The 13,870-nt window shown below is 38.7% G+C and overlaps 2 protein-coding genes across 2 annotated transcripts; one reads left to right on the top strand and one right to left on the bottom strand.

Annotated features, from left to right (window-relative positions):
- The first annotated feature begins 5,330 nt into the window (after positions 1–5,330).
- Positions 5,331–10,301, top strand: LOC101312532 (auxin response factor 2-like). Its single transcript, XM_004297446.1, has 14 exons — positions 5,331–5,921; positions 6,101–6,213; positions 6,416–6,511; positions 6,609–6,665; positions 6,762–6,917; positions 7,004–7,088; positions 7,250–7,340; positions 7,431–7,595; positions 7,767–7,886; positions 7,978–8,053; positions 8,130–8,301; positions 8,422–9,317; positions 9,409–9,599; positions 9,683–10,301. Exons 1-14 carry the CDS (start codon positions 5,756–5,758, stop codon positions 9,828–9,830), a joined length of 2,532 nt encoding a protein of 843 aa, XP_004297494.1. The 5' UTR covers positions 5,331–5,755; the 3' UTR covers positions 9,831–10,301.
- Positions 10,302–11,123: 822 nt separating this feature from the next.
- On the bottom strand, positions 11,124–13,581 carry LOC101312820 (transcription factor ICE1-like). The gene is made up of 4 exons (XM_004297447.1): positions 12,484–13,581; positions 11,925–12,149; positions 11,555–11,725; positions 11,124–11,207 (listed from the first exon to the last, which is right to left on the bottom strand). Exons 1-4 carry the CDS (start codon positions 13,579–13,581, stop codon positions 11,124–11,126), a joined length of 1,578 nt encoding a protein of 525 aa, XP_004297495.1.
- Positions 13,582–13,870: the final 289 nt, after the last annotated feature.

The following is a 13,870-nucleotide window of genomic DNA, read 5'->3' on the forward strand; positions in this document are numbered from 1 at the left end:
GGGGGGGGGGGTTTGGTTTGAAGGACATGACGCGGTTCGGTCTGTGGGTTAGGGGTCAGAGAGAGAAATTAAGGGACTGTCCGAATTGCTAAGGAGAGAGGAGGCAGAGAAACCCTGGCCCTACACCTTAGAGTAATTGTAACCTAATCCGGGGACACCGCCGGACCCACCCTAATTTCACCGCGTATTCCTTCCCTCTCTTTACCGGCCGGTCAAAGTGGCTCTTGTCACACTTAACTCGTTATAGTCCCTCTCTTTGCACGGGTATTTATGATCGTATGTTTGAGCTACATACGGTTTTAACATAAGAGTGACAAAATTTAACTTTTATTAACGTTAAATTTCATGCTAATGACAATAAGAGAAATTTTAAATACACACCCTTAATATCTTAATACACACCCCTTACTTAATACATTACCTATCAAGTTTTTTATTTCAGTATTATACTTAATACACATCTCAAACTGTCTAAAATGTCCTTAATTTATGAAATATTCTATTATTTAATATAATTAATAATTAATATATATTTACTATTTGGTACCTCTTTTTACATATCATTTCGTCTAATTTTTGTTAGACATTTTTGGTTATTATCTTTTAATTTATAATCAAATGATTATTGTTATATTTCAACTTCAAATCACCAAGACAAGTTTTCAAAATTCACAAGCTAGCAGAACTGTAGAAATACAATAGCTATTAAACATAGATAGCTAGTTATTCGATAAAACATGTCATGATAAAGATACAGTACTTGACAATATAATCTGCAAGATCAAACTAAAGTTGATACAGATAAAAAAAAAAAAACAAACTCAAATGAATTGTGGAGAAGAGTTGGGGTAGGAGAGAAATTTTCGATGATTTTAGGGTAGAAGATGTTGAAAAAATACTTCTAGCGTGATTTTTTTTTTAATTAATAGATGTTTGTTTTGGTCATTTAGCTTACCTACAAAATCTCAATAAAAACATAAAATAATAGAGATGTGTATTAAGAGATTAGGGGTGTGTATTTAAAATTTCTCTGACAATAAACTACATTAGAGATGTAAACATCCTCTATGTGGAGACAATTGGTGGATCTAATATGACACTAACTTCATCATAAGAATGAAACCGAATGAGTTAGACTCATGGTTAATATACACTCATGTATCTAACAAGCAAAGAAATATAACGACGTCATTATAGGACAAAGTGATGAGATAATTTTAGTAGATACAAACAACAACTTATTTACATCTTTATGGGTGGACGAAACCAACATACATAAACATTTAAACGACATGCATTCATATAAAAATAACATTGAAAATCAACAAGTAAAAACATTTCACATCCATAAAAATGCTATGTTTAAAGAATAGATATACCAACACGTTTTTCATTATTGTGAGTCACACTTGGATACTATGGTAGATATGCTCGTTAGTCTTGTGCCCATATTGTATCACTGATTTTCTACCTACTTTTGTTTTAGTGGTGCATGTCCTAATTATTTGCCATGTGTTTCAAAATACACTTGATAAATGATGGTCCATACATTAGGCAAATTGTACCATTTCACTTTAATATGTTGGTCCCTAAGTAACCTCGCTACATATTAGATGACGGAAGCTTTACTTGGTTCGAATCCGAAATTGAACTCCCCACGTGTTATTCAATTTCCTTGCATTCAATTTGGGTGGTGAGTTGTCAAACTTCTTACCATAAGAACTAAAAAATTGTACCACCAAGGTTTGGCTCCTTCACACACAAATTTATGCCCATTTTCATGTGTAACGTCACATGCATATTAGATGATTTATAGACATGTAGTTATTATTTGCCGTATTGCTAACCTAATGGATCAGATAATCTTAAGTTTGTGGGGAATATTTACATCCTCCTTCTATTCACATAGGGTTGAAGAAGAGTTTATGGCAGTAGCACCGTGATACATATATTATGTCCAATCAATTGACAAGTATATGCTCTATTAAAAGGCTTATAGACTATTAACTACCACATGGTCCAATCAATTGACGAGGATATGCTCCATAAAAGAGCTTATAGACTATTAACTACCACATAGTAGGTAGGCAGAGTAAACGAGACTCAACAATTTTATTATCTATAGTGTAAGTAATAAGATATAATTTAAATAAAATGATGTTACTAAATAATTTGGCACTTACAAAATTACGAGTATAATTTATGAAAAGTGAAATCTACACACCCATTTTATATTTTTAGTAACTTAAATTTTTTCCTTAGTGATTTAAATTTTGTCTTCGTATGAAAATTATTACTAAAAATGAAAAGTGGGTGTGTGGATTACAATTTAAGGTGTGTGGATTTCATATCCTTAATTTATAATCTCTCACATCCTATTATATAATCGTGGACAAATATGTAATTCTTAGTTATAAATGTATATTTATACAATAAAAAAGAGAAAGATGAGTGGAAATGTGAAATGTTGAAATGTGGATATAAGATGAGTGGTGATTCACCAAAAAAAAGAAAGAAAAAAAAATGAATTGTGAATAAAAAGGAAAAAGTGACAGGAATAAATAAAAAGAATCAAAAGATCGAGCGCAACAGCATAAATTTATCCCCAAAAATTCTGGTCCAGAAAAGTTGAGAAGGGAATGTCAAGATGACGCCGTGAAGAACGAGCCTAATGAGTGCGGTTGCGGTGGAAACGAACCGTTTTGGTGTTTCAAAAAGGGAGAGAGCCGCGTATGTATGGACACTAATTAAAGTGTTCCTAATTTTATAATTTAATTTTAATTTTAACAGCAAATAATAATATTACCTTTTTCCGGACAGAGATTGAGATTCCTCCGTTTGTTACTTTAGACAATACACGTGGGCCCCCACTCATTTTCTTTCCCAACAAACTTTAAAAATTAATAAAATTTCACCCAACCACGTGACTTGGGCATCCCATGTCTGGCGATATATACCCCCATCCGTTACGGAGATACCTTTTTACTGCTCTGACATCGAAATTTAACTGCAAATGAAAAGAACATCTTTACCGTAAAATCTTTTTTCATTTTCCAATATTATCATAGAGAAAAATAATGTATGGAAAAAATAAATATCTAATAACATACGTGAGCTATTATGGACCTACTCTTGACCCATCATGCATACTATGTTGGTGATTTTACGCATTTATCGAGATATTTGTGACCCGTTTTATTATATTATATAAAATTTACGTATTTAATGAGTGTTTGAGATTAGTTTTATTTACTATATATGTTCTATGTGAGAGCCCTTCTAGTGAGGACCCTTAAGTTGAGGACTTGGTGAGGACTTTTCGGCTTATCCCACATTTCGATCTTATATCTACATCTTGACCGTTCAGTTTATAGGTATTTATGAGTAGATCATTTATTCAAATTTTCAGCTATATTGAAAATTGTTAAGACATTCATAAGTGTGATTTATCAATTATGAACTTGAACGGTTCATATTTAACAGATTTGGTTCGTCCATTAATTTGATCTAGTTTGTTATCTTAACGAACATCAATTTGGGTGAAAATTTATAGAAATGATCTACTCATATAAACCTAAAAACTGAACGGATAAGATGTCAAAATGTGATCGAAAATTGGGTCTTTTAAATCATAAACCGAAAAGTCCTCAACTTAAGGGTCCTCACTAGAAGGGCTTCCTGTTCTATGTATTGGAATATTTCGAGTCTGCTTAGGAAAAAAAGACTAACGGCTGTCTACAGGCCAAATACAGACCAAAAAATTTGTACCATAAACAAATTGAATGTTCTTAGTTGTAAGTATAGATTTGATTATTTCCGTTGATGAAAATATCCTCACATTACGTCCCCAAGTGAGAAAATCATTTAAATGATACATAATAGATTCTAATCTAATGTGGGCACCTTCCCAAAGAGCTAAATCCCCTTATATAGGAAAGGCAGGTTTTTTGAAAAAAGAAATAAATAGGAAAGGCAGGTTGATTAAATATTGTGATTACCCTAAAGTTTATTCATCGGGTCATTATCTAGGGTTAGATTCATTTATTTCCTTCCAAGTTAAAATTAAGTTAGTTCACATTACATCAATTTGTACCTATATAATATTGGATTCTCACCTATAGGCATCGAAGCAAATCATGAATGTGTGAAAATGGTAGGTCATTAAATCCAACGATTGTCATATGAATAATTAATATGACATGACTCATCGCTTGGCCAAAATTACCATTCTTAATTTGTTACATTAACAATGTAATTATTCTTTCTTTTTTTAGGAAACTATGTAATTATTCTTTCCTTACCGGTGTATTGACTATTGAGTATATCTCTTTCACTTTTTATGGCTCCCGAAGAAAAAATTACAAAGAATTTTTTAAAATATTTTTTTCTAAAATATCTCAAGTAGCGAGTTTAATCTGATGGACCACACTGCATATCATATAAGGTGTGTTGATATTATTATCTTATATATAATCTTTTATCCTATTTAGAAGATCTACTTGTAAGGAATGTAAGCATCAAGTCTACAACATCATATCATAATATTGATAAAACGAATATAACAATGATCCTTCTTAATTATTATAGAAGTTTCAAGATAATATTATGACCGTACATTAATGAAAAAAATCCAACAATCACTATTAGAATCTGTGACATATACTTATTTAAAAAGTTACAAAAGTATATACTATTATTAAACGTGGTACAAAATCAGTAACTGACCCATCGTATTTGGCCGGAATAAAGATCCGGGGAAGTTATTTGGTGGAGGTGTGACTAGAGAAAAAGCAGAAAGTAAAATGAACCTAAAACCAACCAGTTTTATACAACTAAAAAAAAAAAGTGTTAAAAAGGAAAACGAAAAAAGAAAAAAGAAAAGTAACCATGGTTACGACGCGCACACTCGGAAAGGGTAATAGTGGGTATTTAAGTACGGACCCCTCCTTTACCCCTCCTCATCCATCCAAGCCTGCCCGTTAATAGCACGACAATGCCACTTCCCAATGAAAACTCAACAACTTTTTCTCACTAAACGCCGTTACCTGCCCCCCAATAACGATGCGACACCTGTAAACGGCGACCCCAAACGGCGCTTCTCCTGTTCCAGAAAGCCGCCTTACTATTAAACAACACCTAAGCGAGGTGTCGCTGTATGGGGGCAATTGTAGACTGGGCCGCGGGCTGTAGCCGGTAACAAAGGGCTCGGTCACCGGTGATTCCGGGTCGCTGGTTAGAAATTGACCGCGGTTGAAATCATTGCACGCTGTTTTGACTCACGATGAGGCTAAGCCCCCAATTTCAGACACTCACAGACTCACAGAAATAGAGAGAGAGAGAGAGAGAGAGAGAGAGAGAGAGAAAGAAAAAAGAAAAGAAGAAGCAGAGAGCGCTGAGAGGTTTCTGGCGTGACGGAGGAGGCAAACCGACGCCGTTTGTTGCATATTGAGGCGGAGGAGATAGCGCGGCGGACATTGATAGTCGAATCGAGCGGATTGGTCCAGATTTGAGCGTTTGCGGTGTTTGTGAAGCTAGTAGGAGACAGACAGGTCAAAATTGTAGGTGAGTGACAGAGACGGCGAGGTTAACCGATTGTGAGGTCTGTGAGGAGAGAGAGATAGAAGCAACTGGATTTTTACAGCGGCTGAAGGAGTAGATCTCACGGTGTGCGTGAGAGGTCAGAAATCGACGAGCCTAGTGTCTCAGATGAGAGATCTGTGCTGAGCTGAGAGGGTAAGGTTTTCAAATAAGAGAGATGACGTCATCGGAGGTTTCGATAAAGGACAACGGCGGAAACCAGAGAGGAGGAGGAGGAGGAGGAGAGAGAGAGAGCTTCTCGTCGAGTTTCAGCGACCACAACGACGGCAGGAATGCCGGCGAGGGGCAGAACGGTCATTCGGCTGTGCCGGCGGCCGGCAGAGGTAATTCCGGTTTGTTATTTGGGTGACAAATCTTGTGTGGTTTTGTGGAGTAGTTGTAGTAGTATTAGTTAGTCCATGTGATTATTCGGCTGAAAAAGATAATATAAAAAAGTGAGTCGTCCATGTGATAGGGTTTTCTGATTTTTCTCTGTGTTTGATTTTGATGTGTGTTTATGTAGATGCCGAAACTGCACTCTACACGGAGCTGTGGCACGCCTGCGCCGGGCCGCTCGTGACTGTGCCGCGCGAAGGGGAGCGTGTCTTTTACTTCCCTCAGGGACACATCGAGCAGGTTCGCTTTTGATTTCTCTCTTTTCCCCCTTTTACAGGTTTCGAGCTTTTTTGACCAGATTTATGGTTGATATGGTCTTCTGTTTACGGCCTGGGTCTGTATATATTCTCGGATTTTAATTATTTTATATTGATGTGAATTGACGGTAGACGGGTTTTTGATCGGAGTTATTAATTATGGAGTTGTTCTTCTGGGTCTTCAGGTGGAGGCGTCGACTAATCAGGTGGCTGACCAGCAGATGCCAGTGTATGATCTTCCACCGAAGATACTGTGCCGGGTGATCAATGTTCAGTTGAAGGTAGTGCCTGTCCACTTTTACGCTCATAATTATTGGATTTTCAGCTTTTTATGTATTATATTTAGCTCGTCTAACTAATTATGTATACCGAATATAGGCTGAACCCGATACAGACGAGGTGTTTGCGCAAGTAACTTTACTTCCTGAGCCAAATGTAAGTGTTTGGAGGATTGCTGTTAATAATAAGATTTGATTGTTTATTTGACTTTGGTGAGGGATTGATTCTGACACCGTGTTCTTTTTAATCCAGCAAGATGAGAGTGCAGTGGAGAAAATAACTCCCCCACTTCCGCCTCCTAGGTTTCAAGTACATTCATTTTGTAAGACCTTGACAGCCTCAGACACAAGCACTCATGGCGGGTTTTCTGTCCTAAGGCGGCATGCGGATGAATGCCTTCCACAACTGGTTGGATTTTTTTTTCGTAGCGTGGAATTTGTTGTATAACTTTCGTTTTGCCGGTAGATTATATTCTAATGTGGCTGTTTCTGCAGGACATGTCTCGTCAGCCTCCAACCCAGGAGTTGGTTGCCAAAGATTTACATGGAAATGAGTGGCGCTTCCGCCATATCTTCCGAGGTAATTGTTATGAGATGGATTTACATTCTTGACATATGTAATGAAATAATTGACATCTGGGAGGAGATTTTATTGTAGCTTAATCCGATTTGCTTTGTTGGCTACAAGTAGGCGTTTCATCTTTTCTTATCCACTAATTTACATCTTGATGGGACTGACAGGTCAACCAAGGAGGCATCTACTTCAAAGTGGTTGGAGTGTTTTTGTTAGCTCTAAGAGGCTTGTTGCAGGCGATGCATTTATATTTCTAAGGTTGGTGGATTTCTTACAATCGGGATCTTGTTTGTATTTCTTTTGCTCCTCAATTTCTTTATCTGATATTGGACGTGGTCTTTCCCCTAGGGGTGAAAATGGGGAGCTACGTGTCGGTGTTAGACGTGCAATGCGACAACAGGGCAATGTTCCATCTTCAGTAATATCTAGTCACAGCATGCACCTTGGTGTACTTGCAACTGCATGGCATGCAATCAAGACAGGAACCATGTTCACTGTCTACTACAAGCCAAGGTATGGTTTATTTGGTTCGAGTTGCTTTGCTTAAACTTTAGACTTCAACATTTAGAGATGCTATAAATACTAGAATTTCGTGATTGAAACACGGTTTCAATACATTTTTTCGAATTACTTTCCCCTTGATTTGTTGAGACTTAAATTCCTTTTTGAAATGTTTGTGCACAGGACAAGCCCTGCTGAGTTCATTGTTCCATTTGATCAGTACATGGAGTCTGTCAAAAACAACTACTCTATAGGGATGAGGTTTAAAATGAGGTTTGAAGGTGAAGAAGCTCCAGAGCAGAGGTATGTATAATGGATGCTGCCTTTTAATTTAGGCTTCTTCCCATTCTGTCTAACTTGAAGTAAATGTATAATATATTCAATAATGTTGTAGGTTTACTGGCACTATAATTGGAATTGAAGATGCTGACCCAGCGAGGTGGCGAGAGTCTAAATGGAGGTCCCTTAAGGTAGTATATATTCCTGAAGGCAGCTTTTTATGTTGTACTTCACATGCTTAATCTAACATTCTTATGTTAAATAAAGGTGAGATGGGATGAAAATTCAACCATACCTCGTCCAGAGAGAGTATCATGTTGGAAAATAGAGCCTGCTCTTGCTCCTCCTGCTCTAAATCCTCTTCCCATGCCCCGTCCAAAGAGGCCGCGGCCAAACATGGTTCCTTCTTCTCCGGACTCTTCTGTTCTCACCAGGGAAGGTACAGGCTTACTGCCGTTGTGATTTGTTTTAGATACTTGGGTAGTTATGTCCGTGACATTTTTAATTTTTTTTCCTATTGAAAAGGAATTAATTTTTTGTTTCATTGTTAATTCTGTAGGATCATTGAAGGTAACAGTAGACCCTGTACTACAAGGAGGTGGTTATTCAAGGGTCTTGCAAGGTCAAGAATTCTCGACCTTGCGAGGCAATTTTGTGGAGAGTGAGTCTGATACGGCTCAGAAGTCTACTGCACGACCAGCTACCATAGATGACAATTCGATTTCTGGTTCGAAAAGGTATGGTTCGGGTACAGATAACTGGATGCCCTCGGGGAGGCATGAACCAACCTACACAGATTTGCTATCAGGGTTTGGAACTAATAGTGACTCACACGGTATCTGTCAGCCCTTTGTTGATCAAGCTGTAGCATCTTCTAATTCCATGAGAAAGCATTCACTGGATCAGGAAGGAAAGTTTAACTTGAGTTCATGGTCCATGTTACCCTCATCGCTGTCACTTAGCTTGGACTCTAATCTGAAGGGTCCTATTGTCAATGCATCTTACCAAGCACAACAGAATGTTAGATATGGTGGATTGAATGACTATTCTGTTCACCATGGTCAGAGAGTTGAGCAAACCCAAGGAAATTGGTTGATGCCTCCACCACCACCACCACCATCTCATTTTGATCAGGCAAATGTACGGGAAGTCATGCCGAAGCATATTTCACTACTGAAACATGAGGCTGTTAAACCAAAAGATATAAGCTGCAAGCTCTTTGGCATTCCCCTCATAACACATGAACCCTCAACAAATAGAACAGCAATGAATGAGTCAGCTTATCATAACCAAGCACTTACGTTGGAGTCTGACCAGAAGTTGGAAGTGTCAAGGGGATTGAAATCAGTGGATAATTTATCAGCTGTTAATGAGTCTGATAAACAAATTTCTCAGCAGCATACCAGAGATGGTCAGGGTAAAGCACAAGGCTCTTCAACTAGGAGTTGCACCAAGGTATATATATTTATTTTTGGAATGATTTTTATAATATGTTTAGCTCTGACAATTTACTGAAGCAGAACCGAATTTTTTGCTAATTGCACAGGTTCAAAAGCAGGGTATAGCACTTGGTAGGTCTGTTGATCTTACGAAGTTCCATAATTATGATGAACTGATTGCTGAATTGGACCAATTGTTTGAATTTAATGGTGAACTAATGGACCCGAAAAAGAATTGGCTGCTTGTGTATACTGATGATGAGAATGACATGATGCTTGTTGGAGATGATCCGTGGCAGTAAGTACCTATCTTACATGGATTTGAAAATTCTTTTTGTTGCTTGTTTAAGTCAATTAAATACTGTTTTCCACTGTGACCAGGGAATTTTGTGGCATAGTTCGGAAGATTTTCATCTACACAAGAGAGGAAGTCCAAAAAATGAACCCCGGGACCTTAACTTCACTTGGGGAGGAGAACCCAGCATTGCCTGCTGAGGGTGTGGATGCAAGAGAGGGGAAGTCTCAGTGACCTTGCTTGAGCATCTATTACTGAGGAGTGTTAGGACTGGTTTAGGTATGACTAGGTATATTATCAGTTATCAACTAGAGATGCTTAAGCTATTTATCATGGTTCCTTACTGGTGTTCTGTAGATTTTTGGGGGGAGATCATATTCACAGTTCTTTTGTCAGTGCTATTAAACTGTTTGGATATATGAACTAATCAAGATTGATGTCAGCGCGTTTCTCTATTGAACTTAAAGTTCACCTGATACGTCCCAGGTAGATGGCACATGTGATTATCCAGTTTTGGGCATGTTTCTGGATTTAGTATCTTGAAGTGTCTGGTTATATAGGTATAGATAAATATTAGTTATACCCTAGTTTCGTGTAAAGGTGTAAGGTGATGTGTGCCTTGCTTTCTGAAACGGTTCCCCCTCCTTGTACAGCGGTTTGACTTTATTTTCCTGCCGTGTAATATAAGTACGAGCACAGATTGTCTAATGTTATGCTTTTCCGGTTAATGAAGAAATTGTCTTATATTTTCAGTTTTGCCGACTCCTTTCTTACATTACTGTTTCTGGACTTTCTGCCATTGCAATGGTTGCAGGTTTGTGAGTTTGATTAGCCCGTGTATTTCCTGTCATCTGATGCCTGCTTTCGGTTTCGTTCTCCTTAGTTTTGGACATGATATGGGAAAACTTATACTCGGACACCATAAACTTCAAAGACGATGCAAATAGGATGGTCTGTGTAAATGAAGTCCGATTCTTTGGAATATTCGGGATGATGGGCAAAAGTATTTGCGAACACACAAAAAACACTCTCATCCCTTATGATTGTGATCTGAATTGGACCAATAAGCTCTCATTCTGTTATCATAATCTTATCCGCTGAATCTCAACTGTATTACGTCACCGGAGTTTGGCTCCGGGCTAGAGACCAGCCCGGAACTTCGAGCAATGAAACCCAATTCCGTTAATTTCAGAGAGACCCTTTTTCGCTCCACAGGACTAGATTACTGATTACACTAGTCACTAGGTTCTAACTTCTAAAGGAACACACTTTATTAAGAACTTAACAAAAAAAAAAAAAAAAAAAAAAAAGAAAAACTCAAGAGTTACAGTCAATTCAGGTGGTAGTGGCACCAAGACCCTGAATTTCCATGATACAAAGCAAACCTACAAAGTTCCTCAATAGCTGCTAAATTAAAATTTGAAGATGGCAAAGTTAAGCTCTGGCTAGGGAAAACATGGTGAACAATTTGCCTGACTCCTCCCCTATCTTGGTAAAGCAACTCCAGTTGTTGTTCTGATGCAACCCCTATATCATGCCATGGAAGCCAGCTGAATCCAATAGTACTGCCTTTATATGCTCGGGGTGGACGTCTTGGCCTTCCTTGCATTGCTGAAAACAAAGAGATGTTAGTCGTTTCACTCTTATTTGTGACAGCATTAAACATTTCTGGCTAAGCTGAACTCTTATTCAAATTAAGGGACTGTGACACATTCCTTGTCAAAGGAAATGTTTTACCCTTGAGACAGTACATGTCAAACTGTTTGAAACTGTCATCCTAATCCATTGACTAGCTGGATTGAATTTCTGAATTGTGGTTTGAATAAACAGTTTAACAAATGTAACATAGCATGCATACTAGACTGCGATGAGAGAGTATTATTCACAAGAATTTTAAGCGACAAACATGTTAATGGAACATTATTCTAGTACTGATGACCGGATGTAATAATATTTACCTCAGCTCGGAATATATCCATGGCAAACCCATTGAAGCAGCTAATGACAGCTTGCTGGATATCTAGACCAAGATTATCTACAGCCCTCATAGTGGAGAGCAACAGACCAGGTCTTCTGCCACAGAACATGTGGATGTTCACAGCTCTTCCTTCTCGTAGCCTTACTTCAACCTACATAATTATCAACATCAGAACAATGCAATGAAATTTTGGTTACATAGTGGCACTATAGTTTGAGGACATTTTTTTAATCTAAATGTGAAACAACATCTCTGATATTAACAAAATCACCTGAGGTGATCATACAGAAAGCATAGAGCACATATTACTTGACAAGAAAATTTACACAAATAACTTTCAAGAGTGTTACCCTTGCAGGTTGGCCATTTGGGCTAGGTAAGCTGGGGCAAAGTTCTTCCTTAATACGGCTTGGCAGAGTAGGCGGAGTGGGTGTCAAAGGGTGGAAAGTACTCGCGGTAGGTGTCAATGCAGACCCAGGAGGGAGCGACTCCAACTCGTTATGGAGGTTGTTGATCCTCTGCAGAAGTTCCTTCAGGTACTCAATTGCATCCCCAAGGATAGAAGCCCTATCCATCTGATTGCACAAAAAGAAAACTTGTTATTTGATCACACAATATTCATGAAACAGAACAACACAAAACCTATAAAGCCTCTTTATCCTCAGCTTCTTTGTCTAAAACTCGGAAAAAGTACTTGAGAAGCTTTCTTCATCATACATGCTAAGCTACCTCAAGAGAAATTAATGTCATGTTTAACAATGAACTGAAGCATTTGAAAAACCTCATAGAACAGGTGCTTTATCAAATGAAAAAGGTTAAAAGCATACTGCTTATGAATCACATGAGACATAAAATCAGTGCACATTCGAGATCACGATAAAAATATTGTAATGTGAAACGAATTCTTACTTTGCTAATCTTTGGAACCACGGATCTCAGCATATACAGCCGGTCATTGAGCTTCTTGCGGCGGCGCCTCTCAGCCATCAGGTTCTTAGCAGGCAACCCTTTCTTCTTCCCCTTGTGCTCTCCACCAGTGACGGTACTATTAGCATTGGAGCTATTCCCAACATTCTTACCATTCTCATCCACCTTATTATTCTCAGTAAACTCATCTGAATCATAATTCAAACCCGAGCCATCCAAACTCAAATCCTCACCATCATCTCCACCACTAAACTTCCTCTTCTTCTCATTCTCCTCACCCATGTCCCTCTTCCCCTTACCCCCCTCATAGTTACTCAAGACCAGTCCCCCTTCAGACCCCAAACCACTCAAATTGCCTCCATTCCCAACCAAATTCTTGGCTGCTCTTTTCTGAAATAGAGTGGGCTGTGCTCCCACAGAAGACAAGGGCTGAAGTGGCCTCAACATTTTAGACCTGTTGTTAAACAAACCATTCCCTGAAGCATCATCAACACCCCGCAAACCCGAAAAGTTAGTACTATTCTCAAGCAAATGAGGCAAACGGGTTGCTGTGAATTGCAAATTGGAGCAAATATTCTGAGGCTGCATGTGGGTATTGGAGCTCAAATCATTGAACCCGGTTAAAACCCCACCTCCCCTGTTCATCAAACTCGAGCCTTGGTTGTCAAGAAACCCAATCTCACAGCCCAAATCAAAGCCATGGTCTAATGGATTGTTGTTGTTGTTGGGCACAGCATTGAGCAGAGAAGACAGAGATGGGTTTTGATGCAAGTAGTACTGAACCTGAGACGGGTCGAGGTTGTTGAAAACAGAGGAAGATGGAGAGCAAGAAGATGAAGAGTCAACCTGGTTCAGCAGCAAGCTTTCTGGGTCAGCAAAGCTGGGTGAGAACGTCAAATCTCTGACGACGTCAGAATGGCCCTGAATGCCATTGTTGTTGTTGTTCAAGTACCACTCATCTTCAACCTCCAGCATGGATTTGAAATTCGACAATGAACCCATCTCGTCCTTGCTGCTCCCGGCGCCGGCTCCGGCGGTTCTGGCCCAGTCTCCGGCGTCTCTCTCCTCCCTGTCCTCCATCCAAATACCAACGTTCAGCCTCGGCAGCATTTCCAATTCTTGAAAGAAAGAACAAAAAAACAGAGCTTGGTTTTTTGGGTCAGAAACAGAGAGCTCAGCTCAACTCAGCTGAGGTTGTTGAGTTGAGTTGGGTTTGTGGTGAGATAAGAAGAGAATGGGGTTTTAAGGAAGAGGTAAATGGACGTTGCAGAAGGAAAAGGGCACCATTTTTTGACACGACACCACCCTTTGGAAACGTTACACACTAGAAACTAGTACTACTAGTACTAGGCTCTCTCTCTCTCTCTCT

The sequence above is a fragment of the Fragaria vesca genome, linkage group LG4 (genome assembly GCF_000184155.1).
Source record: "Fragaria vesca subsp. vesca linkage group LG4, FraVesHawaii_1.0, whole genome shotgun sequence".
Lineage (NCBI taxonomy): Eukaryota > Viridiplantae > Streptophyta > Magnoliopsida > Rosales > Rosaceae > Fragaria > Fragaria vesca.

Bases quoted from the DNA above. Each gene is read 5' to 3' on its own strand.
- LOC101312532 (XM_004297446.1), top strand. From the start codon at position 5,756: ATGACGTCATCGGAGGTTTCGATAAAGGACAACGGCGGAAACCAGAGA. The intron at 9,318-9,408 runs GTATATATATTT...CTAATTGCACAG, and splicing joins CAACTAGGAGTTGCACCAAG to GTTCAAAAGCAGGGTATAGC. The intron at 9,600-9,682 runs GTAAGTACCTAT...CACTGTGACCAG, and splicing joins GTTGGAGATGATCCGTGGCA to GGAATTTTGTGGCATAGTTC.
- LOC101312820 (XM_004297447.1), bottom strand. From the start codon at position 13,581: ATGGAGGACAGGGAGGAGAGAGACGCCGGAGACTGGGCCAGAACCGCC. The intron at 12,150-12,483 runs GTAAGAATTCGT...TTGTGCAATCAG, and splicing joins TGGTTCCAAAGATTAGCAAA to ATGGATAGGGCTTCTATCCT. The intron at 11,726-11,924 runs GTAACACTCTTG...ATAATTATGTAG, and splicing joins CAAATGGCCAACCTGCAAGG to GTTGAAGTAAGGCTACGAGA.